The 25,146-nt window shown below is 42.1% G+C and overlaps 1 protein-coding gene across 7 annotated transcripts in view; it reads left to right on the forward strand.

The window, feature by feature from the left end:
* PATJ (PATJ crumbs cell polarity complex component) overlaps positions 1-25,146 on the forward strand; it is a 145,582-nt gene that overhangs the window by 39,089 nt on the left and 81,347 nt on the right. For all 7 annotated transcript variants that reach the window (XM_084528545.1, XM_084528543.1, XM_084528549.1 and 4 more), the window contains 10 exons: positions 10,378-10,587; positions 11,459-11,572; positions 13,987-14,358; positions 15,489-15,609; positions 17,262-17,418; positions 18,506-18,577; positions 19,449-19,626; positions 20,522-20,632; positions 21,724-21,801; positions 24,784-24,898. In XM_084528545.1, coding sequence (XP_084384671.1) covers positions 10,378-10,587; positions 11,459-11,572; positions 13,987-14,358; positions 15,489-15,609; positions 17,262-17,418; positions 18,506-18,577; positions 19,449-19,626; positions 20,522-20,632; positions 21,724-21,801; positions 24,784-24,898 — 1,528 coding nt within the window. The remainder of the gene's footprint in view (positions 1-10,377; positions 10,588-11,458; positions 11,573-13,986; positions 14,359-15,488; positions 15,610-17,261; positions 17,419-18,505; positions 18,578-19,448; positions 19,627-20,521; positions 20,633-21,723; positions 21,802-24,783; positions 24,899-25,146) is intronic.

Here is a 25,146-nt window from a genome sequence, read left to right on the forward strand (position 1 = left end):
GAAATGATTGCTTTCAATGGATTTTTTTTATTTTTTTTTTCCCCTTCCCACCGTGATGGCTTATTTAAATAACGAGCGTCGAAGAGGCATTAGAAAGAAACCTTCTGTGTGTTTTCCCATTGTCACCGCTGTGTTGGGATCTTGTCAAAGCTCTCAGGCAGGGCAGTGCTTTGCCTTGATAAAGCCTGGCTGCCGGGCCCGCTGAGGGAGGCTCGGCCTGCAGCCCGCTTTCGGTGGCGATAAGGCCTCGCATCGTGCCACCAGGGACCGAGCAGCAGCCTCCTGGTACGGCTCCACCTCGAGCAAGGACCTTCCCCCCCCCCGGCCATTAAAAAGGTGTGCTGCTCGGTCCTCGGGCCAACTTCTCTCTGAAGCAATATACTCTACCTCCTGTAATTTCCTTGTAATTTCACTTGGAGGAGTTGCTCTCTTTTTCACCTCTTAACTAACTTTTATGTGGTGTTGCTGGCACAGTTAGCGGCAAGCGGGTTTTGATGGTGAGTGAGGGACCCGGCGCGCAGCTTGGAGAGCGCTTTGGGATCATCTGTGATGCAGGGGGCTACGCCAGCGGGTTTGAAAGCTTCCAGCTTGTTGGTAACTTTGTCTAGCCTGGAGCTAAACCTCCGAGCCTGCAAGTCAGGAGCTGAGCTGTTGTTATTGAGACCGGCCCCTTTTCGTAGAAAGAAATGAAGATGGAAGAGGGCACGGTGTGTCGGCAGGTTAAATGCAGGAGAAATGCCGAATAAAAACGGCTGCGGTCCCAGGGGGTGAGAGGGAGAGGGAAGGAAAATCACACAAGATGAAGACTTTAAGAGAGAAAAGCACTCCCATTAGTGTAAAGGGTACTTTGTGTAGCCCTGAAACAGTGTTTAGCAAAGACCTGGTGCACGCAGGCAAAGGGATTCTGTCAGTGCTGTTTTACAGAAATATCGGAAAAACCACAGGTAGCTGAGTCGCAGATTTCTTGAGGCAGTATTGACCAGAAGGCAACTTGAAGGGCCTGATGAGCTTTTATCAAATTAAACAAAAAGCTGAATGGACTTTATGTGGAGCTTAATTTACTGTGCTTTGAAGTCGGAGTATTTTAAAGCAGCTGTTTTAAGTGTGTGAAACTAGAGAGGACGAGGCTTGGAGTGGAGGGGGCTGACATTTGACGTGGCTTGTAGGATCGCCTGGGAGATGCTGTGCTTGGAGGGCAAGTCCCCGAGCACCCGGCTGCCCCAGAGACCTGGGGGTCAGGAGCTCACGGGGCCAAGGTGGGTGTAAATACCTGCACATCCCTGCAGGTGGTACCAGGCACATCCACACCAGCACATCATGCTACCCAGACCCGAGGCAGCATGAAGCGTGCCTGCCTTCACCTCCCGGGTCAGTGCTTAGCGGGTTTTTCCTGTGATCTGGCTACAGGGACTCCACAGCTGCCTTATTCCTGGGGTTGTCTTCATTATCGTTATTTCTTTTTCTCGCTGTCGAGCTGAAGTCTTTCTCGCTGCACATTCAGCAGGTTCTGTTCTGCCCTTTTCCCAGGGAGCATGGGAAACGAGCGTTTTCTTTTTTACAACAAAATCACTGCGCGGTCATTCACAACAGGAAGTGAAGCAATTTAAGTGTCTCCAAATATCTTTTTTTTTTTTGCTTCTTATACCCCAAACAAACAGACTCCAGATGTAGAGTCACAGAAAAGCAAACTGTCTTATTTGTGGAAGGTGGTATCCAGCTAGATTTTTTTTCCTATTTTGGGCTGTCCAACAGCGAGATGCAGGCTGGAATGTTTGGACAAGTCGCTGCCTAAACATTTGCCCTCTTGTGATAATTTGAGCTTTGTCTGTCTTGCGATAAGTTTGTCACGAACAAAGCAGCATATTCATGTCCTTGTTAAGCACATTTTCACCTGATCATGTGATGGAAACCTGTGGCTCACTTGCAAAAGCGGCACAGCTGTATTAAAAAGCAGTTTTACAATGGCTATCAGCTTGGTACTGGGGAAACTGATAAAGGCAGCTTTTCTCCCATCTCTACAACCCATCCACATTCATTAACATCAAAGTTCTGTAAGCCTCAGTACCAACTGTGTTGGTACTCATCTCACGGAGGATTTGCTTCTCTCCCCCTATGGGAAAGTTCTGCATCCTTTAAATCATATTAAGCTGCTTCATTTGTAAAATGATTCTTAATAGTGTGTCATGTATTGAATTCAATGTAGCTTTTTGAAAAATTCTCTTGGAGTTCGGCTTAAATACTACTTTTCAGGACTGAAGAGCTGGTGAATGCAGCCGAGCACATTCCTGGTGAAGTTTCTAGGATGTTCGTGATTAGTGGTTTCCAAACCTCAGGACAGCAGCACTAAAGGCGTTGGGAGAGCAGAAACCACGTTAATAAGAAATCAAAGAGCCTGTGTATCTCAGCATGAGGTACAGACATGCACAGGAATACAGTGCTTAGGTAGAGAAGCCGAGGAACTGGGATGCAGGAAGGCACTTTAGGGCTTGGGCATGCACTGAAGTTGGGCTGGAGGGAATCATCAGTCTGATTTGGGGTGAGAAGGTAGGAAGGGATCCTGTGCATGGAGCGGTGTGGTGTGTCCTGGGGGTGATGCTCCTGCACACAGAGCCCATCTGTTGTGAGCTGCAACAGCCACTGCTGGGAACAATACCTGCGTGTGCAGAGAGAGCAGAGTGTTACTTAGAACATCTGGTTTGCTTTGGTTTGTCACATATCCTTGAAGTAAATACTGAGCAGTATTATTATTAACCTTTAGAAATGTTTTCCCTGTTCCCCCGAATTCTACCAATCTGGTTGTTCTTTTTCATTTCCTGCTAGAAAGAATAGCGTTTAATAAAAACAAAAAACCCCAAACCAAAGAAATTCATTGTTATTCCACAGATGTCTTCTGCCTGCAAGAGAAGCAGAGTATTTAAAGGGCCAAAACTGTAGTTAGGGTTTCTATTAAACACTTAGGAAATCTCACCAAGGGTAAGATAATGTAGATGAGACCAGAGGAAATTATGTGGTGGAGGGCTGCTTAACTAAAAGCTGTGCTAGCCTTTTGGTGAGCACGTGGAGATGGTGGAGCAGCAGGCACATAAAAGCTCAACCCAGCCAGCTCCAAGTCTTGCAGTGAGCCGATGAGATCGAGGTGTGTGTTGGTGCTGCTGGATAAGTGTGAAGAACTCTGAACGCTCCTGGAAGCTGTGAGGTATTCAGTTTTCCTAATGCCTCACCCTTCTGGGCGGTGCTGCTCCCCAAATCCAAATAGTACTGTTGCGTTTGGAGTTTTTGTGTCCGTTCTCCCTTGTTTTTCTCAGTAGCCTCAAAATTCCCTGCAGCCTTTTTCTCACCCTTCTGTCTTCTCCACCATCCATGCTGTTGCCAAGTCACTATTTGCAACCACTTGTTGGAGGAAAAAATGAAACAAACAAAAGACTGAAAACAAAACCTACCACCACCAGCCAGTCCTGTCTCCCTACTTGTCTTTTGAAGCTCTTCCTTTAGCAATTTTTCCATAATTCATGTTTTTTGCTCTCTAGGGTGCAAGGTCTCCATATGGAGAACTTTACTGGGTTTGACAACGTGTGCTGCGCTACCACGGGTTGTTAACAGGGCTGAGGTCAGGGTGCCTACCTGTGGAGCTGCCTGCTTGGCTATCCAGGTGGATTTTTGGACTATTCGGGTGGATTTTTAGTTCAGGGACTGTTTGAATCCAGAAGCTGGTCAAGCTGAGAGTGTGCATTAAGCCCGTTGGCTGCAGGTTATGCAGGTTGTGACTCTTTCCCTTGGCACGGTGGTATTTTTCTCTATTCCCACACATCTCTCTCCCTTTTATCTCATCACACAGTGGCTTTCTTCCATTTCCTTATGAGTTCAGGGTTTTTTTCCCCTTATCTCAGTGGCTTTTCCCTGTAGTCAGCATTCAGTGTGTTGTTTTTTTCTGGAGATGGAAGTCTGAAAGTCTGAGGTATTAGGAGACTAATGAATGTAATCCCTGTGACTTTAGCTGTGTTGAGAGCAAATATGAAAGGTGGATGAAACCTCGGGTTGATTGAAAAGTTTGATAAATTAAAAGATAGCGACGTGCACGTGAGCCCACCGCACAGTGCCGCTTTCAAGACTGCCGTAGTCGGTGCCTATCTTTCATCTTTTTTATTTGAGAAGAACGGCCGTGAGCAAGCCCTCTTTCTTCTGGCCATTCCCCGAGGACGCTCGTCCTGGCTGCCTGCAGCACAGCCTGGGTGCGCCGCCGAGAAGCTCCAGCTGTGCCGTGCCCACTGGCCCCAATGGATGGATGGACAGACAGATGGACAGAGCGGTCACTGGCCACAGTGCTCGTTCTTGCTGCAGAGCACCTGGACAACTTCAGGTCACTGGTGGTGAAAGCCCACTGTGGGAAACCCCTGGAGCCACCTCCTCCTGTTTTCCCGTTCTCTCTTCTCCTTTGGGTGTGGCTCTGGTTCGCTTTTTGTTTTTCCCCCCCTCTGTGGATTCCTGCTTCTTTGCTGACACTTCCCACAGCGGAGGTTTTGATTAATGCTGGCTGTCCCCTAGAGCTTCTGCAATGCTTTGCCTTATTCCCTCTCTGCAGATCGATAAACACTTACGTTTTATTTCCAGTGCTTTGCCTTACATCACAACAAAGTTCAGCCTTCTGCAGTCCTGCTCGCTTCAGTCTCATGTGAGTGGAAGCAGGAGAAACAAGTCTTAAACACTTTGTTTCAGTGTGCTTGCCCATGGTATCTTGAATTCCCTGGTGGTTGGCTGCAGTGTGAAGCACGGTGGGTGTAACAAAAGCTAGCTGGTTACTTACTCGGGGATGGTTTGGGGTTTTTTAGGCTTTGAGTACCTTTGGCAGTTCTGAAGACCAACTCCTGTAAATCTGCAGAAGTGAATGAGCAGAAGGTTTGAACTGTGGGTCTCAAGCCTAAATTGAGGCCACGTTAAGGAGGGGATTGGGGCTCACTCAGACCTGGTTCCACCTCTTCTCTGTTCGAGTAAGGAAGTATTTAAGGGCTTGGAGAAGGGTGCAGGTTGGTTCTTTCTGGACTCCTGCACCTAGCTGGCTGTCGGTGCGTTTGTGGAGGGGGTCCTGCAGTGCAGCAAGTGGCACTTGGCAAAATGAGGGCCGGGATGACTACTGGGAGTAGTTCCATTACACTCAGCGTACAGGTAAATGGTTTCATGCACTTCCTTCTACCTGATAATAAGATGAACATCGCAGGCGCTCGTCTGGCCCTCGTAGCTGTTGCTGTCTGTGTGCTCCTCGCACAGCTTGCTGCAGTGCTGTGCGCGGAGTCTTCCAGTCTGCTCTCGTACTCGAGTGCAGACTGGAGAGTTTTAAATATGTATATGTATGTTAGACCTGGAAGTGGTCCCATGCAAAATGTAATGAAGCTGGGTTGCTCTGACCTCTGAGCTCTAACATGTGTTTGTTTTGGCTCTCTCGCCGAAACCTGCAGTATACAAATTGGCACTTGTAAAATTGTTCAGATAAATCAAAATTGGTACAGGGAAAAAAAGTTTCAAACTGTTTCTTTTGGGATTCTTTGCCATGCTATTTTTGATGTGTGTTTTCAGAGGAGTGTTTGTGTGGCAGCAGGCAGTTTGTTGCTTGAAGAAAGCTAAAATATTCTAGGAAGTCAGGCGAGCTGAATTTAGATCTTGCACGGTGCCAAAACTAATATAGCCTGCGAGTGAGTGAGAGTGACTTTGTGCAGTAAATGTCAGTCACCCGCGGCTTTGTCTTACATTTTCATATGAGCCTTTAAAGAAGAAAAACACAAACAAAACCCCAGAAAATGTGGTAGCTGCTTACATCCAGCCGAGTCGCGGCACCGCCGGCCCCCGGCACCCTGCTCCTGGCTGGGTGCTTGTGGTGGGCGCCCTGGGCCTGCAGTGCCCTCTGGGGGCTGCTGCAGAAACCTCTGCTGTCAGAGATTGAAATCATCTTAATTTTCCGGTGTGACAGAGGTAATCCATGCTGGTTGTATTTCCAGACTTGTGTCCTATGGATAGCTCACGGAGCGTGGATGCTGGAGGTGAGCGTCACCGGTGGGACCCTGACTTGGAGCCGCAGCGGGGTTACGCACCGGCAGCAGTACACGTAGGACTCTGTTAACTCCATGCCCCTGGGACTCCTAACGTTTTAGCAGATCTCAGGTTTTTAAGAGACTTCGTACCGCTCCAAACACGGGGATCCCAGAGGCAGCAACTGCAGTGGCCCCTGCCTGACTCTTTGCGCTGCTAAATGAAGCCAGAACAAATGAGGCTCTGAAAAGGAGGAGAAAAATTTGACACCTGGCCTCCAGGAAACATTGGTGGATTTTGATGAGGAGCGGTAGGGGGGAAGGGAAAAAAACTCCGGTTGAGTGCAGTTAAATATACGGTGTGCTAAGTGTGAATAAATTGTGACTATTTTGAACAAGTTCGTATACTCTGTGGCTGGCTCGAGCACAAAGGGAAAGACAACAGCCACAACGTGCTGCCTTCTCCAAGGGTAACCTGGAGGCCGGCATCCCGGGCTGCTGCTGCTGCACAGCAGTGGTCAGCTTTCATTATTCATACAAGTTGCAAGGTTTTTTAATGTGTAATCCTTTTTTTTTTTTTTTTTTTTTTTTTTTCTTTTGAATTTGTATCAGTGCCTTGTGAGTGAGGAGTTTTTCGGACAGCCTCACTTTCCAGTGCTATTCCTTCTCCTCGTTGTTCACGAAGGGTTCCTTTGTGCAGTACGCTGAGGTTACAAGTTCCTTGCTAAAGGTACCAGCCCCATTTCAGGCCGATTTTAAGAGGACACTCTTAACATTCCCTCCTTGCTGTAACACAGGCTTTTGTGGGAAGATAACTGCTTCAGCTATCCACCTGGAGTCCCCGCTGTATCCCAGCAAAGTGCCCTTACTGCAACATCTCGGCACTGGGCTTGGGGACGGGGTTTCTTCCCAGCCTGGAAACTGCATCCAAATAAATGGACTCTTTGCTGTAAAGCAGACTGACACGCAGACCTCAACTGCTAGTGACTAAAAATCATGATTATCTGGTTTAACAGAAGGCAAGAGAAATGAATTAGCAGCCTCAGGGTAGGTGCGTGCAGTCCCAGTCAGCGTCGTTCAGTGACCTCGAATGGCTCTGGCGGGTCTCTTACTGTGGAGGTGGCCCCAAAGCCCATCAGGGCACTCTGGGGGGAAGTTGTCTCTTGCACTTTGTACAGAAAGTAAGAATCTGGTTTTCAGCTGGCTGCTAGCACTGTTTGTCCAGTTGTACTCACTGTTTACAAGATGTGAATGTGAATTTAGCGGCTGCTGTCTTGTTTTAGCAGGTGGTGTTCCTTAGGGTGCGTTTGAGTTTAAACTGTAAGGCAAGGTTCCCAAAAAACCATTGCTGCTTTTGTTTTGGTAAGAAAAGCACGGTGCGACCCACAGTGGCAGTCACCCTCTCGTTAAGTTACAGAGATACGTGTCGGTGATTACACCTTGAAATTCGGTAGGTCTCTGTCTTCACATGTGGCTTTTGTTGCATTCCTCCCGGCGGTCGCGTTGTGATTCATGGTGCCGGTAACGAACATGTGGGGCTGTTACAGCACTGCCCGCATTACAGGCTTAACCCTGTCACCGTGCAGCCTACATTGCTCTTCTCTTCCTGTACAATAGCTCCCTCTGCTTGAAACCAGCAGTGAAATTATAACCTTTGTTTTGTATTTGCCTGATCAATGGGTTTTGATACAGTTCCCTTTCTTGAGCAGATTTCTTTTGCTGCTTTTTGTGAAGCAGTTCTGATACCTGACTTAGGCTCTGCTTGAGATGTTGCACGGCGGTGCTGCTCACCCTGCTGCTCTCAGCCCTTTACTGTGCAGCTGCGTGTGCTTGCAGGAACTCTTACCATTCTCGTTGTTAGCATCAGGACTACAGTTGGCTACTTTTACAGCTAGACTAAATCTTACTAACACAAGCTGATTTATTGATGCCAAAATATTTTGATTTTGGTGAAAACTTGCATTGAAACAGGACTGTTTGTCATCAGAAAAGGGGTGGCTCAGCCACTGGCCTTGAATATCTGTATAGGAGAAGCTGTATAGGTGGGATTCCCTTGTCCTACTTCAGCGATTCTATCTGGAACCAAAAGGAGAGAAGCTTTGGATCAGGTAGAGCAGGGATTTGAGCTTCTTTCTCTATGTTCTCAGCCAGTGCCATAATTACCGGGCCAGCCATTCGCTTGCAAACCTTTGTCAGCTTATCTGCATCAGTAAGGATGAGTGCTGGTTTTGTTTTGTTCAGGTTTTTTTAATCAATATAGCCAAGGCAGCGAAAGTCATAGGAGGAAAGCTGTTGTGTCAGCAAAGGTGCAGCTTTGCTGAGAGAGCGTTCACCCATTTAGGGAGCCAGCATAAACCTTGCTTGCCATGGCAAGATGAGCCAATGATAAGGAAACTTGCTGCTTTGGCTCTATGAGCAAAGCCTTCCTAGTGCAAGCAGCGCCCTCCTCACTTCAAAACAGCTGTCCTAACGTGATCCTGGTTTTGCAAAGAAGTCCAAAAGGTTATTTATGCATTGGAGCAGAAACAAAAATGGAAAACCTCTCAAGAGTCTGTGTCAAATGGAGTATTTCTTCTGTGCTCGGCCGTCTTCAGGGTGGTTGGGCACATGGGTTTCTTGGTAAGGCCAGGGCACAAAGGGCAGCAGTAACTTTACATTTTCAAAATTCAGATCTTTTAAAGCAAACTTTCTTATTGTTTCTACTTCTTGGAATCCTTTTGTACTTTTCTGGACTTTGTGCATTTGTTGGGGTTTATTTTTTGCCTTCTGGTAATTCCCGAAGTGTACGCAATGTGAATAGCTTGGTGTTTGAAACACATGAAATCCTTTCCGCCCTGTGTTGTACAAGGTACAACCTTTTGGACAGCCGAGCAAACTGGCACTCGTTCAGTGGGCAGAACAGCGATGTGCAGCAGAGGGAAGTTCCTAGGCTTGGTTTTCAGGGTATGATGCTAGTAAGGAAGCCTCTTCCCTACGATGCTGACACCCAGTGCTTGTGAAGTTTATAAAATGATGGGGTTAAGCAGTAGAACAGCAGAGAACTATTACCAGCACGTATTACTTGAATTCAGCCTCAGCATGGCTCTTCCTGCTGAACTCTAATTTCACTCTGATTTCAGCCACTTTGCAGATATTATGTTCATTGCCTCATATGTTTGTACATACCTTAAAAAAAAGTTCTCTTGGAAAGTGGTGTATGGTTGTATAAAAATAAGGAGTGAAAAAAAGCATTCCTGTTTTCAAATTAACACTGAGGTGTGAATTCATGGTGGTCTTTCTGATTGGGATTCTGCAGTGTTTGGTCCCTCCCATGCCCTGAATACTATGCAGGTCCTGAGGGAATAATAGTACGTGGTTATGTTTTTGAAGACACAGTGCGTACAAGGAACGTTTCTGAACTTTGTGAACACTCAGGGGAAGGAGAAGGAGGATTTCCAATCTTTTTTTTTTTTTTTTTTTTTTTTTTTAAAAAAAAAAAAGACTTCTGAGTGTCTTTTTGCCATATTGTAATAATTTTTGATTGTTTCAGTGGATGGAGGATGAATTTTTAAATGGCTGAATGTGTGACAGAAATGACATAATTGTGATTGATAGAAGTAACAATGCAAAGGTGAATAGTGGGAAAAAAACTGATGAAGTGACTATCTTTTCATCAGTCTAGTCTCTCCAATGTGTATGATGTTGTCTGCTTCATGTTTCTCTGTATTCATCACTGCGGTGCTCTGTGTCTTTGGTAAAGAGCTTAGTTGCTTTGCTGGTGCTGATCCTCTGCTCTTTCTTAAGGATGCTTCATGAGTGGAGAAGATTTCTGTAAGTTGTCCTGCAGATTTCAGAAAGCACCAATACTGCAGTAGTTCAGTGAATGTATAGTGCTGATTCTTGTATGTTGTAGTTTTAATTCTTAAATTTAATACATTAATATTTTAAATAAAGTTTCTAATCTTGTAGTGATTTTTAAAACCATTTTTGCTGCTATGAAGCTCGCGAATAGCAAGCAGAATGGTTATTTTATGTAACGCTGGCGCGTAGCAGGCTGGATGGAGGGCTGTGGAAGAGTGCCAGTGTTGTTTTTCTATTTGCAGGTTGGCCTGGCTGTTTCGCCGTATGTTAGAAGAGGGCAGGCAGGGCATCAGTCAGCTTTAGAATTAAAAATTTCCTAATGGATTAGGCAAGTGACAGAATATCTCCCCACTGCAAACCTTTCTTTTTGTAATCTGCAAGCCATGACTGCATTAGTGGACAGTCCTTTTTAATGTCTTAGCAAACTTCTGTTGAGTAGAATAAGATGAGGAACGTGCTTAACTGCTCCTTATCTATTCAGAATAACCATTGCCTTTCTGGGGACTTTTTTTTTTTTCAGGATCCCTTAGATCCAACAAGAACAGCCATTGTGATCAGCTCGTTGGTGGCAGGTGGAGTAGCTGAACGTGCTGGTGGGCTTTTACCAGGGGACCGCTTGGTCTTTGTCAATGAGAAATATTTGGACAGCGCAACTTTGGCAGAGGCAGTGGAAGTATTGAAATCTGTACCCCCAGGAAGAGTTTCTCTTGGAATCTGCAAACCTTTGGTGGTAAGGACTGCGATTTTTTTCTGTCTCATTCTGTGACGTGTAGATCAGGTTGCTGTATTTTGGGGGAGAAATTCATATGTATGTGGAAAGCTGCTAATTTGCCGTGTGGGCACCTCGGATATGTGTTGGGTAGCTGGCAAATGGGCAGCTCAAAGGCCTAAAGGCCTGATGAGAAAACTGGTGTTCTCAAACTCTGTCTGAAAGACCATCCAAATGGAATCAGAAGGGCAAACTTGGGTGTGAACTGGCCTTATGTGTAGGTGTAATGTGGTTCAAGCAATTTGACAAATTAATTAAATATGTGCTGAAGTCCATTTCACTCTGAGACACTGCTAAGTCCTTGCTTGAGCTCCAGTCGCATCAAAGAAATTTAATCTGTTTGAAGTCCAGACTGTAAATTCAAGTAGAATTTCCTTTTTTCTGGAATCAGGGCTTTGGAATAGGCAGTAGTTTACTTGTGAACACTGCAGTGTTGTTGATCAAGGGCAAGCAGGTAAAATTAATTAAAGTAAAGCACAATCCAATAGAAAGTGCTTGCAGCTCAAACTGGTAGCAGAGGGGGGGGGGGAAATAAGAATGTAGGAAGGCTGTTAAATAAATTATTTCCTTTTCTAAAAAAAATAGTGCTACGTCATTGTTCTTACCTGTCTTTCCTCTGCATTTTTTTAACAGTATATGTAGTAATATCTTGAAGAGAACAGCTTTTATTCTGTCTTCTCCAGTGGTGACATTTTCCTTTTTATCATTCTGTAACTTTTTTTCACCCTCTTTCCTAATAGCTGTTTTGCCTTCTTCCCTTTTATTTGAAAAATGTGAGCTTTTATTTCTTTGTTTTGTTTTTCTGACTTACCGTTTCGATCACCTTTCTTAGGGAGAAAGCAAAGAGGAACAGAACATGCATGGTGTCGATACCAGAAGCGTTAAACCCAGCCCTGGATCTCCAGAGCCAACAGATAATTTCTCAATAATACTTGAAGCACCACAGGTATCTGGTTATTCTTTTGGTTCAGCTGAAGTTTATAGGACAGGAAATAACGTTTTAAAGTCAGAAGACAGCGTGCCCTTCAGATAAGATCATAGATTTCAGTATTGGGTATGCTTTGGGTTAGTATCCCTATAGATCCTAAGAGCTAACTGTATACTAACTGTACTGTGAACATCAGGCATATGCGTTGCACTTACCAGTGCAGTTCCTGGACTGCCCTATCAAATTTACTATATGATTAAAATACCTTGGGATACCTCGGATATGAAAGAGGAATGGTATATTACTGGTAGTCGTAAGTAGTTGGTTCTGCTTTGTTGGGAACGTAAGGTACGGGATGGAACATTTTGTATTATTATGAAGCAAAACAAAGAATTAGTCTGCTGTACAAGGCAAGCTGGAGATCTCTCCTTCATAGACTTCCTGTGTGGTCTTGAGTAATTTCTTTAGTCTCTTTTTCAGATTATTTTTTTTTCTGAGAAATAACTTGATTGCAGGAGGATGAAGCACTAAATACAGCAAGAGAAACTCAGATACCACAGTCATAGGCAATTGTATTGCAGTACTGACTTGTAGAGAGTGAGAGAGATTTTGTCGTTTGTTTTCAAATGCTCCACAAACGTGAATTAATTTACAATGTTAAATGCATTCTTTTTATGCATTCTTTACAGACTTCTAGAAATTCTAGATTTTCATACTGTTAAACCTGTCTGCCTCTCTGTGGACACAAACCTATCTTTAATGCTGAAGTTATGTATTAGAACAAACAAAAGGAGCACTATTATGGTGTAGATGTAGGTGTACTATGTAGAAATTATCTTGGAAGTGTTACTGATATTCATGAGGCAAAATGGAATTTATTGTTTACGAGGTGCATAGGAAGGGTTCCTGGCACAGCAATTAGTACTGGGCCAGCTCAGATTGTTTCCCTACTTCCCAAATCAAGCTAATGTTATTAAGCATTCTTACACAGAGTATTGCATCTCAGTCCTATTGATCATAGGCACTGTAATAATCAGCTTGTACAGAATACAAGCGGGGGTATTTGCTAGTGTTTGGTTTTACTTTATGTATGACAGAATTGATGGTAGCATGGAGATGTTATAACAATGCCATCCATTTATTATCTTATCTGCTCGTATGAGAGCCAAGAGTGGTGTGCCATGATGCCTTGTGCTCTGATGTTCTAGCATAGTGCCAACGAAGCTGACTCAAAACAAAAATCTTAAACATTTTACACACTCCAACAGTAGACTTTACAATTATGCTAGCAAGATTCCCTGTTCAGTTGGTGGAGCCTGGTACTGCAGTGCAGCAGTGTGTGCTTATACATAGATGTAGAGCTTAGGGATATGGTTTAGTGGAGGACTGTTAGTGTTAGGTGAGAGGTTGGACTCGATGATCTTGAGGTCTCTTCCAACCTAGAAATTCTGTGATTCTGTAGCTGCGTGCTGGATCAGGAGATGGCAATATAAATCGCTGTCTTGTTTCTGAGCAAAGTCCACTTTTATATTATGTTGGAAATTGGTGCCTCTTGCAAGACCACAGTGTTCGGAGAACGATGCTGTGGAAGTAAAAGAAAAAGAAGTAATGTTGAAGAGAATCAGAATCTCTTCAGATCGGGTATTTAGTGAGATCAAGGTACACAGGGCAAAAAGGAACACTTAATGCCTATGAATATGGAGTAATTTTTAGACTACTAATGTGGTGCAATTGTGCCAGCTAGCGTTACTGTGTTGGTTCGTTACGCTCTTGTCTGTTTCTTCCTTTCTTTCCTGACTCGCACTTGAATTATGAGCACTTTCTGGCAGTGTCTGAGGCTTTGGTTTTGGTTTTGGTTTTGTTGCACCTTGCTCTATGGTTTGAACTCAGAAAACAGTTCTCTACTTTTTTAAACAGCAAATTACTTATTAGAGTGTCTTTTTTTTTTTTTTTTCTTTGAGTATATGGTCATCTGTCCTCATCAGCTAACTATCAGGCTCTTCTTGTATTTAACTGCTGCAGTGGTTTTGTAAGAAATATGTGTGCGTCCACAGAGCGATGACAATAATTCGAGCCACAAAGACACTTTAGCCGGATTTGTGTGTGCTTTTTCCTGGAGTTTTTAGTGAAATTTAATAATCCTCATTCCCTAACTTGAGTCTAGATTGGTTGGCTGATTGATATTGCTGCAGCAATATCTGAGCTGTCCAACTTACATTTCGTTATATTTAAAGGAAATTGCAATGCCTACTTTTGCTATTAAAATCATAAGTCAGAGAGTGCATTTTCCTTGAGAAAAAATGCATAAGGTGGAAGATTTTCACTTTAAAAATCAGGATGTAATTTTCATACGGTTCTAACATAAAACAGCTTTAAAAGAGTTAGCAAGAAACGTAATGTAAAAATCTATATTCCTGTAATGTTTTATGCAGGGCTTCAGAGATGAAACACCTTTTAAAGAAGAAGCTGTTGATGAACCAATTTTGGACTTGGGAAGGTCATTCCAGCTTTCTAAAAATGACAATGAGTATGAGAAGGAGTCCTGGGAGATGCGTGAATTTTGGAAACCCAGAACAGAGGACGTGGATGAGGAACGGGAGATGTTGGTGGACGATGTGTATGAAGATCATTTAGACTTCCTAAAATACAATGCATCACATCAGCAGGAAGCAGGCTCAGGGAAGAACCTCAATACAGAACAATGGGCTGAGAAACTTGAGACAGCTAAACCACAAGACTTCAGATCTAGTGTTAACTTAAGTCCAGAGCAGTCCCTAGAATACCCATTCAGTAAGGAGCAAATGGTGAGTAGTGCTGTGCGGGGCTCGGTGCTGTGCCCTGACTGCGAGGCCTGTACACCTCAAGGAAAATTCCAGATCTGAACTCTGTAAGGAGCCTGTCTTGTGTTTTAATTACTAGATGAGATCTGGGTACCTCTAGTAGACGCCATCTATCATTTTGTGTACCGTGGAAGCTTCTGTTGTCTTCCTCAGTGTCTGTACACTGACCTGCTTGAATGAGGCACACACTCTGGTTAGCCTATTTGCAGGCATCCTATTTGGGTCTTCTTTCCCATCTCTGACACCTGGGCTCACTTTTTTTTTTTGTAAGCTCTGCTAATTTGATGCATTTCAGTAACAGCTGGAGTCAGGTTATGGTTTTAGTAGGCCAGGCTCTTCAGCAGCGATGTCAGTGAAAGGAACTCCATCTTTTCCTCATTAGTTGTAGACCCAATCAGTTCTTTGAGCTAGATAGTAATGGAGTTGAGTGAAAAATGATATGGCAGAAGCAACGGTAAAAAGATACCTTTTATATCTACTTCTGGTAGATAAAGGAGTAGAAGGAGTCAAAGTTTTGGATAAATTGCAAAACTCAGAAGACTACTTCAAGTATTCTTGAGAATATCTTTTCCGAGTTGTTCATTCACTCGCTAATGAAAAAAGTGATAACCTCAGTCTTCCGTGCGCCAGCTTCTAAGCTCTATGCCTTTATAGGAAAAAAACTAAAGTGGAAAAGGATTTAATATCACAGCAACAGAGCATTTCTGACTATCTTCTTATGTGCTATGTACATAAACAGGCTAACTTTGTAGCTTCTACTGACACTTTTATACCACAGTGCACAATGTTCGGTCTATACATTTGTCACTAAAAACAACAAACAAACAAGAAGTGAACAACTTCCTGCCTGGATTGCAGGCAGGTAGAAAGAAGCAATTGCTTATATTACAATAGCGTAATATGTTTTTCACACCTTTCCTTAATATAGTGTCTAGATGAATGGTTAGTATTTCGTAGTTACCTGAATAAGGAAATATGAATGTAGTTGAGGAAATGTGAACGTTTGCTGTAAAATCAATGCTCATGTTAAATATCTCCATATAAGTTGCTGCTATTGCTTTCTAACTTTAATTACTTTTTTCTCCTCTATGAAGTACGAAGAAAATGCTAGCGTAAGTTCGCTGTCTTCTGGAACTACAGCACACAGCAGCTATCAAAAAGGCAGATTGGATACTGAAGCTACCCAGTCAGGAACAGAAAAACAGATGGATTTAGGTTCGTAAAAAGTTTTTTTATTTGTTGTAATTTTGTGTTTAGAAATTTAACTTTTATACCAAAGCACAAACTTGTTTTTAGTCTTTCAAATGATAAAATATTCAAATGAAGAGCTCTGCAGGCTCAAGGCAGTCTGGCTTTTAATAGGCTGCAGCTTCGTTTTCTTGCTGCTTCTTCAAATGTTTACCTACAGTTGTCACAAGTAATATTGAAAGTGGCTGCAGCTTTGTCCTGTCTGCAAAGAATCACTTTCCTCTGTCTAGCTACATCCCCAGGAGGACTCCAGGCTTGAGCTATTTTGTTTACGCATGTAATTTCTGTCAGGAATTTGTCTCAGTTACTGTTGACTGCTGATTCTATGGATCTTCACACCTAACAATAATAATAATGATAGATGTGGCAGGTTTCAGAGGTAACTTTACCACAACCAACGCATGCAAATGAACTCTATGGTACATGATTGCATCTTGGTTTTATAATCTGTACTCAGGAGCAAAGTTTCTCCTTGTCAGATGGCTGGAGACCTTGTACTCAGCAACAGCTCTGAATATAGTTTGTAGTTCAGTGGAGCCTGCTCTTTGGAGGAGACTTTTCTGGAGCAGCTCGTGGGCCTGTTTGCAGTACGAGAAGCTGTAGCAACCTTTTTAGTTTCCCAACAGCCCAACAAACTGTGAGTCTGGTCTATTTTTTTCTGATGGCTTCATGTGCATTGGAATGGACATTAAAATATGCCTTTCCAGTCTCCATACTGCGTCTCAAATGAGTGAGGTGGACAACCCTGTATGTGAGGATTTTCCCCTATTGGTTTTATGTGTGTTCTCCAGACTCTTGCTGGCCGAATTGTTACCTTCCCCAGGCTGCCACAGAGCAGCCTGGAGGAACTCAGGAAATCTGAGTGGTAATGGATGCACTGAAATGAATGAAGTGATTTTTTGGGGTGAAAATTTCTTCAGATTTAATCTGGATTGCTCCTGTTTCACTACATCAGTATGTATGATTTGAGGTACCTCTCCAAGGCCAAATTAATTTTCTTTTGTCCCTCACCCCGCCCCCCCCAATCAGTGATTAGGATTTGGTATGTCAACAGCAAACTAATTTATCAGCCTGCCTGAGAAAGCACTCACTGAGTGAAAGGAGGTACTTTCCTTCCTTTGTCACCTGCATCATATACAGCAGGAGCTGTGTTAACCACAATGGCAGACTAATGACTCTGGCAAGGAGCTCTGGTGGTTTAATTAATGTTGATATTTATGGCACCAAATTGACATCAGTCATCCGTGCTGGAGCAGGGCTTTGCAGTGCTCTCCCTGCATGAAGGATGGGTTCACTATTCCTAATCGTGTTTTTGTAAGAAACATCTGTCACATAAGTTGTACCTAAGCATGTCTCAGTTCCACAAAGATCTGGCATTTCCTGTAATTGCCTTACAGAAGGCACATCAGAAGCCAGCTGCTGTAAAAAAGAATTTAGTGTGGTTAAAACTTCCTTCAAAATAAATGTTCTGTGTTGTGTTCTGTATCACTGAGTCTCTTGATCATCACGGACCATCTACATTTGGAACATGGTGAGCTAAGGGGTTTATTTCTGAAGGTGACAAGAAGATGCAGAGACAGAGGAAGCAAAAGTTTACATCTACACCTTTACTTCTTCAGGTACGAAGCTTTGGATCGACTCTAAAGTAACTGAGCTTGCCGTTGACCTAGAAACTATTGAAAAGGAAGAACTAAAAGGGGAGGATTTTGTTTTCACCAGCAACCAGCAATCTGGGAGAGTTACCACATTAGCTCAGCCTAGAAGAGCATCATACAGGTATGGAGAAACACTTCCATTTTTGGATGATTTTCACTTAATACTCATAACTTTTTTCCTTCTTTGCTTAATTGACTAATTGTTGAAATCTTTGTGCTGCTCTGATATGTACTTTGGTAGGGGCCAGTTCTGTGACTTACAACCTTGCTGAATTCTTACTTTCCATGTTTCTTCCTGAGTACTGGGCCACCTAACCCACAGAGAGGAGAAGCCAGAACAGATGAGACTTGGAGGAGAGGGATGTAGCTTGCACTAGCAGTATTGGTCTTTACTTCTTAAAGAGTTTCCCTTTAGTTCCTTGCTATATCTCCATCCTCTTGCTTTTTCTTTTCCTCTCTTCTTTAGGGAAGAGCAGTTCAGCTATGACCATCAGGCCTGTGCTGGAAAGGTTTAATCTTGCCAGTGCTGCTGGGAAGCCTTGAGCTGGCACTGGTCACAGACAGTTGCCACACCTTTAAATTGTCCCCTGCTTCCCCCACTAGTTTTGGGTGAGTGGGTCTACAGGACAACACTCAGGTCTACCAAAAATAAGTGCAAGCATGGATTGTTTCAACCTTTCTGTGGGGACATGCAATTTGATACTCCCATTCCTCTGCCATGAAGAGATGAGTCATATGTAGTATAAAAGTTTAATTATACCCTCTTCTGGGGTGCTTAATAGAACGCCCAGGATCTGTTCTCTCAGTTGCATCACACTAAGATTTCTGGTAAGCTAGACTGGCTTTATCATGTTTATATCCTTCTGTAAGCATCACAGCATATTAATCAGAAAGTAAATGTTAACTGCCTAAATAGCCATTCAGAATAAGGTACAGCAGTGGAAGTGTGTATATCGCAGAACAGCTAATAAATTCGGCCTGCCCATCATGTTTATTTCTGGTGCATTCCTGAAGTACATTTAAACCTAAATACAAAAATTCCTGTCTAGTCTGTTGACTGTGCACATTTGATTTAAACTGGACACTCTGAAAAGGCGTTGCTGTCACACTGCCAGATACAAAATATGCAAGGAATTGTGACCTGGCATAGTTGATGCTTTTTTTTTTTTTTTTTTTTTTTATTCCCTCTTCCCTCTGCCCCCAATTAGTGAACTGCCTGAGAGAGAAGAAGGAGAAGGAGAAGAAACTCCAAACTTCAGCCACTGGGGACCACCACGGACGTATGTTGATATGTTTACATTATTTTTCCCCATTTACCTTATGTCTTTATTTCTGAGCCTGATTATTTCTTATATTTTTTTTTTCTCTTCCCTCTTCTCTCAGTAACTCAGGGTACTTGTGTACCTTGGGCTTTCATAGATACAGTGGATTTTTAACAGATGTTCAACAGAATTATACCTTCTATTTATAGAGCTGACTTGGGAAAGTTTGGTGGGTTTATATTGTGGATGTTCTGCAAATTCATGTTCATTCAGTACCTACTAGGTGTGAACATGTGCATAATGCTGCTGTTTCCTTTTCCATGGGTTCTCTGCTAAACTTTGAGGCATAATCTGAATTGTCATCCAGCTCTTACCACGTTCTCATTGTATTGTTAACATTTTTAGGTAAATTGACTTTATGGTCCTAAGTACTGTATTAAACAAATTCTGCTTTAGCTGATGAATATGCAAATAATACTCAGAAGCCAGTGTTCAGAAAGTTGCATGAAACTTTGTTTGTTTATTTTATCATTTGTTTAGCATACCACTTGCAGTTTTTGCCATTTCCAGTCAATTTCCTTAAACTGAAGGAGGCTGAGTTTGTTCACTTGAAGACCTGGCTGTTTTACCCTGACTTTCTCTAAACTGAAAGCCTATTAGAAGCACAGTGGGCATGGACTGGCAACAGGTTTTTTTTCTTTTTGTGGGGTGAAGACTACTTGAGGGTAAAAAGCCACCTCTGCTGAGAGCATTCTTAGGCTTCTGGCTTCATCCCTTTGCTCTGTTAAACAGAATTGAAAGACCAAAAGCTTACATTTATTTAACGCTTTGCATTTAGTAGCTTAAGAAACTGTTTCAAGCTGTTAGACTTCTGTGCATATTTTTTCAGTGTTGAGATCTTCAGAGACCCACACGTGTCTCTTGGAATCAGTATTGTTGGTGGACAAACCGTCATAAAGCGCCTGAAGAATGGAGAGGAACTTAAAGGGATCTTTATCAAACAAGTTTTGGAAGACAGCCCAGCAGGAAGAACGAGGGCTTTAAAAACTGGAGATAAAATACTTGAGGTAAATGCAGATAGACCTACCTTTTCAATTTAAGAAATAAAGTTTGTCTCGGCTTTGGGAGAATGGAGGGAAGAACAAAATACTGCCACCATTTATGTGAAGTATTGATGACAATGCATTTCGAAAACCAAAAATATATATATCCGTACTGTCATCTTTTCTTTTTTAAACATCAAGCTGTGGAGGTCTTTTAACATTCTTCTGTATATTTAAGAAAAGATAGCTATTTGATGGGGAAATGAGAAGGGGAAAAAAACCTTCTTATATAAATGAATAATAAGTAATAATTTATGCCCTGACTTGTTGGCCTAAATTACAAATATAGAAGTGCATACGGAAATTTGGGCTGTTATTTTGTCTGATAATTTGGGGTAGTTAACAGTCTGGTTAACCACAGTTTAAGGGAAAATCCTGAGTATGGGAAGTGGCTTAGGTGTGAATGGCATTATTGCCTTGGGGAGCCCAGATTCAGACGTATTCATTTGGAGAAAAATAAGTGAAAATCAACACAGCCAGAGATGACAGTCGGAAATGCCATTTTTGTATGTGCTTCAGGGTTGTATGTGATGTTTTGAAAAATTGTTTCAAAACGGATTTAGTTCACAAACAAGTAGAATCTGAAAGAGTTGTACTATACCCAGCATTCTGCGAGAGTCTTACTCATTATGTTTTTGTCTAGAATTACTTTGCGAAACATATGGCCATCTTTATTATGAATAAATTTTAAGCAATATGCTTTTCCTTGAAGTATCATGGAAAAATCTTTCAAAAATAATTTCTGTTGACTGATTTTGGTACCTTCCTCATATACACTAACCTGTGAATGTTTGTGGTCCCTTGTAAAGGCTCAGTGCAAAAGACAAGCTACCTAATGAAAATAAACAATATTTTTTAGGTTTCTGGGATAGACCTACAGAATGCCACACACGAGGAAGCAGTAGAAGCTATCAAGAATGCGGGAAATCCTGTTGTGTTCGTAGTTCAGAGTTTGTCTAACTTACCAAAAGTGAGTTTATTCCTATTTTTTATTCCAAGAATTAATAAATGTGTATTATGCGTCTTCTTTCAAACTTGGATAAATTTCTTTTTGCAAGATCTGTCAATTTTTATGTCTATCCCTTCTGTCAGAGTTTCTGCTTATAGACCATATGATTACTTATCTGGCCCAATTCAAAACCATGTTCTTCTGATGTAAGTTGGGTAGAGATAAATTTGTTGACTAGGTGTTAATTCGGTTCTCCCATCTGTGCAATTGATTCTGGCCGTGTGCTTTCATTTGTTTGTATTTCATCATCTAAAAATATAGTCTGTTATCCAAATGAACAAAAGCGTGATGAAAAGTAGCCAGATTCCCTCTAGCAGCTCCATGTAAAATGTATCATCAGAGAAACCTCAAGCAGTGCTTTCAGAGCAAGTTAAATTTCAAGAGATGTCAGTGTCTCCTCATCTTCAAGGCTAAGGCAAGAAACCTCTTAAAGCCTGTCTAAGAAAAAGCACACAATTCTTTATGCCTTGAAGTATATACAAAAAAAAAAAAATACAAGACTTCTATATACTTTTGATATAATATGAGCTATTACTTGGGTATTTTGGTGGAACTTAATCTATGTGCCTGCCACCAGCTGTAATCAAACTACCCTAAATATTTCCCCTTGTAAGAATAAAGAACAGCAGGGAGGAATATTATGGAGTGGCTAAATGTTTTCTTTTATAATGTGTCTATGTGCATGGACACTGGTCTCTATTTTCTGACTCCCTGGGCAAACATATTAATCAGCTCTGAATAATTAACGACTGATATTTTAAGAACTGACTCCAAACTGAGGTTTATATCAAGTGTGTGCATTCATATTGTTGACTTCAGAGTAATGCTTAATTGAATAGAGAGATGGGGCTAGGTATCAAACAGTGAGCACTAAAAAAACAGAGCATGTTTATAACTTCAGTAAAAGCATGTAACTCAAAACTGCACTGCAATGTACTTCTACATGGGACAAAATGAAGTGCACTGGATAGAGCTTTATTGGTGTCATTACCTTAGATGTTTGTTTTGCAACTGTAATGCTAATTGTATATAATACATACATTGTTTTTCAGGTGGTTTCTGCTGTACAGCCTAAGGGAATCAAAGTCAGCAAAGATCAGGATGCAAACAAAGAAAATAAGAGTGAAAAGGTAATTATTTAATTTAATGCCAAATTTTACGAAATAACAAGCGTTGTAACTGTATGATGAGCCCCAGTGAAGACTGAAGTGAAATTTGAAGTGCTTTGTTGAAATATCTTTGATTCAAGTACTGTTTGCCAAATTTCTGCCAAATGAAAGGCAGGTTTCTGATTAATGTTCTGTGGTCTCCCCTGGTGCTGAAACCCTGCACTTATTACAGCTCTTCGTTGGCATTTTTCTGGAAGTACCTGTCTTGCTCCATAGGGAGGCAAATTGATTCTCCTTGTGCAGTGGAAATAGAGAAATAATAACATGTAACAAATAATATCCTTAATGTGAGGCTGCCTGAAATTCAGTAAAATCATGTTATAGGATAATTAAATCAGCTAGGTCTCTTATGTTTCCTATTGCTGTGTAAAACAAGGAAATGACCAAGTGATCTGTAGCTGGCCTGCTAATTGTGAAGCAATTACTGCACAGGAACTTTTGAAAAACCTCACAGCAAATTTTTTAAAAAGGAAAAAAATATGTTTAATATAAACCACAGTTTTAGTCACTAGAAAAAGGAGGAAAGAATATCTTTTCATTCCCAGCCAGGTTGCTCTAGTGGCCTAAGTATTTTCCTCGATGCCTTGTTCCTGAGAACTGTGCTTACGAGTGTAGGTCAGGTACAACTTTGAGGGTATCTGGACTGGAGGAGCAGAGACAGAGTTAGTGTGGATGATAACTTTTGCTTGGTGTGGTTTAAATGTCAGCTATGAATATGGTGAAGTTTTGGTTTGATCCAACTCCGTGTAGTGTTCGCTGTACAACCGAGAAGGCCCTCGGTCTCTGAAAGCGTTTTTAGGTCTTGTTTCAGATCCTGTCAGATATGGATGCTGTGAGGCTCAGTTATTCCAAAAAATCAAGAAAGGTGTTGAAGTTGTGCTTTCATGCCAGTGAATAACGCTTATAATGAAGCAGTTACGGTCCCTTTTCGTGGTTTTATTGTTTGTATTTCTAATCTGAGAAATGCTCATGCACTTGCCATGCATTGCCTTTAATCTCTAGGACTCCAGCGTGTCGCTTTCTGTAGTGTTTGGAGGTTAAAGAGGGAACCTAATCTTTTTCAGACCTTTTTCGTCTACTGGTCCTGTAAACTGGTGGGTGGAATATAGAAGACTTTCATTGCCTACATACATAGCTCCTTTTTAGCTTTGAACATTAATTCACAAAGCAGTCACACTGTGCTGCAGTAAGGGCATCTCTGAGTTGGAAAGATTTGCTATTAGTGGATTACTAGTCTGCTTCCCTATGGGAAATCACTGATATTTCCAGTCCTGTCTTCACAGTGGCACAAAAGAATTGGGTTTGAAAGCGACCATATCGAGCTGAAAAAACTGCCTGTTCCTGTGTGATGAATTATCTTTTCAATACTGAGGGTTTTTCTACTTAAACACTTAAAACAATTGAGCTGCTTATCGACAGATACTGAAGTTATTTTGCTGTTTGGCTGTTTTAAGCTGTGCTTTTGCCTTTGTGCTGGAAGGAGCTGTGCTAATTCAAAACCATGGTGTAACAAGGTGCTACAGCACAATTTATACACCTGGGTTTTCAGTGGGCAAGAAAAGCTTGACTTTCTGAGCCATAGCAAGCTAACGGATAAGCTTGGGTGTCTTGTGTAATTTCACACGGATTTTCTACCAAACGTTTAAGGTCTTACAAAGACAAAGGGTCAAATTTTAGACTCTGTTGTTACTAAATTGCAGCGATACCGGTTTATCATAGGCAGCTGGAAGCAGGGCTGCAGGTTTTCCATCTTTACCTGCTGGTAACACAGAACAGGAGCCCTCGGAGATTTCTTGGGCCTTCTGGATTTCGTACAGTTCTGCCTCTACTGGGATCAAACAAAAAGCAGGCAGCTTGTTTGGTGTATTGTGTACTTAGGGGAAACAGCTGTCATGTCTCCAAGTGCTCTTACTATACACTTTAACTACCATTGGCTAGAAATCATTTCATTTATTAATGTTATGCTGCCTTCAGTGCAGCATTTTTCTGTAATGCTTTTTTTTAAACCAATGGGACGATGCCAGTCTTAGGATCTCAGAAAATGTACTATGCAGCTGGTATTGCAGCTGGCTACTTGTACAGAATAGTGTAAGTTTAGGCTCAGGATTTTAGAAATCTATATGCAGGTTTAGCTTTCGTCGTACACAATGGAAAATTTGATTGTAGGCTTGGTGTTTGGGTGCTGAGATGTAATTCCTGGCTATAGCAGAAATTCATCACGGCGTTCTGGCTGCCCTAATGGCGTAACGTACTCGGTGTTCCCTTTCTAAAGTGCATCCTGCTATTAGTAGTGGGGTTGCATGGGATACACTTGAATGTAATTTAGTGAAACCGTATAGCAAACTAAGGCACTCTCCTGTTACCCTGAGCTATAAAAACACTTGTTCAGGCGAACAAGCGGCTGTTTTCATTAGATTCTGAGCCTATTCCTTACGCCTGTTATGCGCCGCTATATGCATCATTATCGGAGCTGCCTGTATTTATGTGAGGTAATAGAATTTTATTGTAAGTTATAATTCAAATTATGTTTTAAATTTTAGCCAAAATGGAGGTGAAATATGTCTGAATAGTCTTATAGCTGCATTGAGTTCTTGCTTTGTATTTAAAAGTTTGTTGACTGCAAACAGTACGGGGATATTTTGTTGTCAAGCATCTCTAATGAAAAATGGGGTATAAATTAATGTTTATTTTTAACCCTTGATTAATGCTCATACTTTCATGTTTATGGTACACAAGTGTTTTGTCAACAACTGTGCATGCATGGCTGTATTTTCTTTCTTCGGGTTCAGTGTCTCTTCTTGTTCTGATTTCTTGCACAGAAAGGATATCCTGCAGATTTTAGCTTTGTAATTAAGTGCTGTGTATGTACACATGTAGCTAGGGCTTTTTTTCTTGTGCACGGAGGATGCAAAGCATGTAATTATTTTATTTTGAATCCATTAGAGAAAGCATGGGGCTCCACCTCCGATGAAATTGCCACCTCCTTATAGAGCACGTGAAAGACTGCCCTCAGAGGAAGCTAACGTGGATGAAGAGGAGGAAGAGCCTTCTGCAGAGAGTGAGTAGTGCTGCCATCGTTACGTCAGGTTATGTTTGTGGGACACAGTTGGATTATGTGATAAACATATCTGCCGTTTTCTGCTTGTGTTATGGAAGTGGTGCTGTGTGGCAATAAGCTCTAATCCTCAAACCTGTTCTTACCAAGGGCTACTGATTGTAACTTAGATGGTCTTCTCTTACCAGCCAGGCTCCTATAGCTCCCTTCTGTAACGAGATGTAATCTGTTTTGTCTCAAAGTTTCTAGGT

This window comes from Aythya ferina, assembly GCF_964211825.1.
Source record: "Aythya ferina genome assembly, chromosome: 8".
NCBI lineage: Eukaryota > Metazoa > Chordata > Aves > Anseriformes > Anatidae > Aythya > Aythya ferina.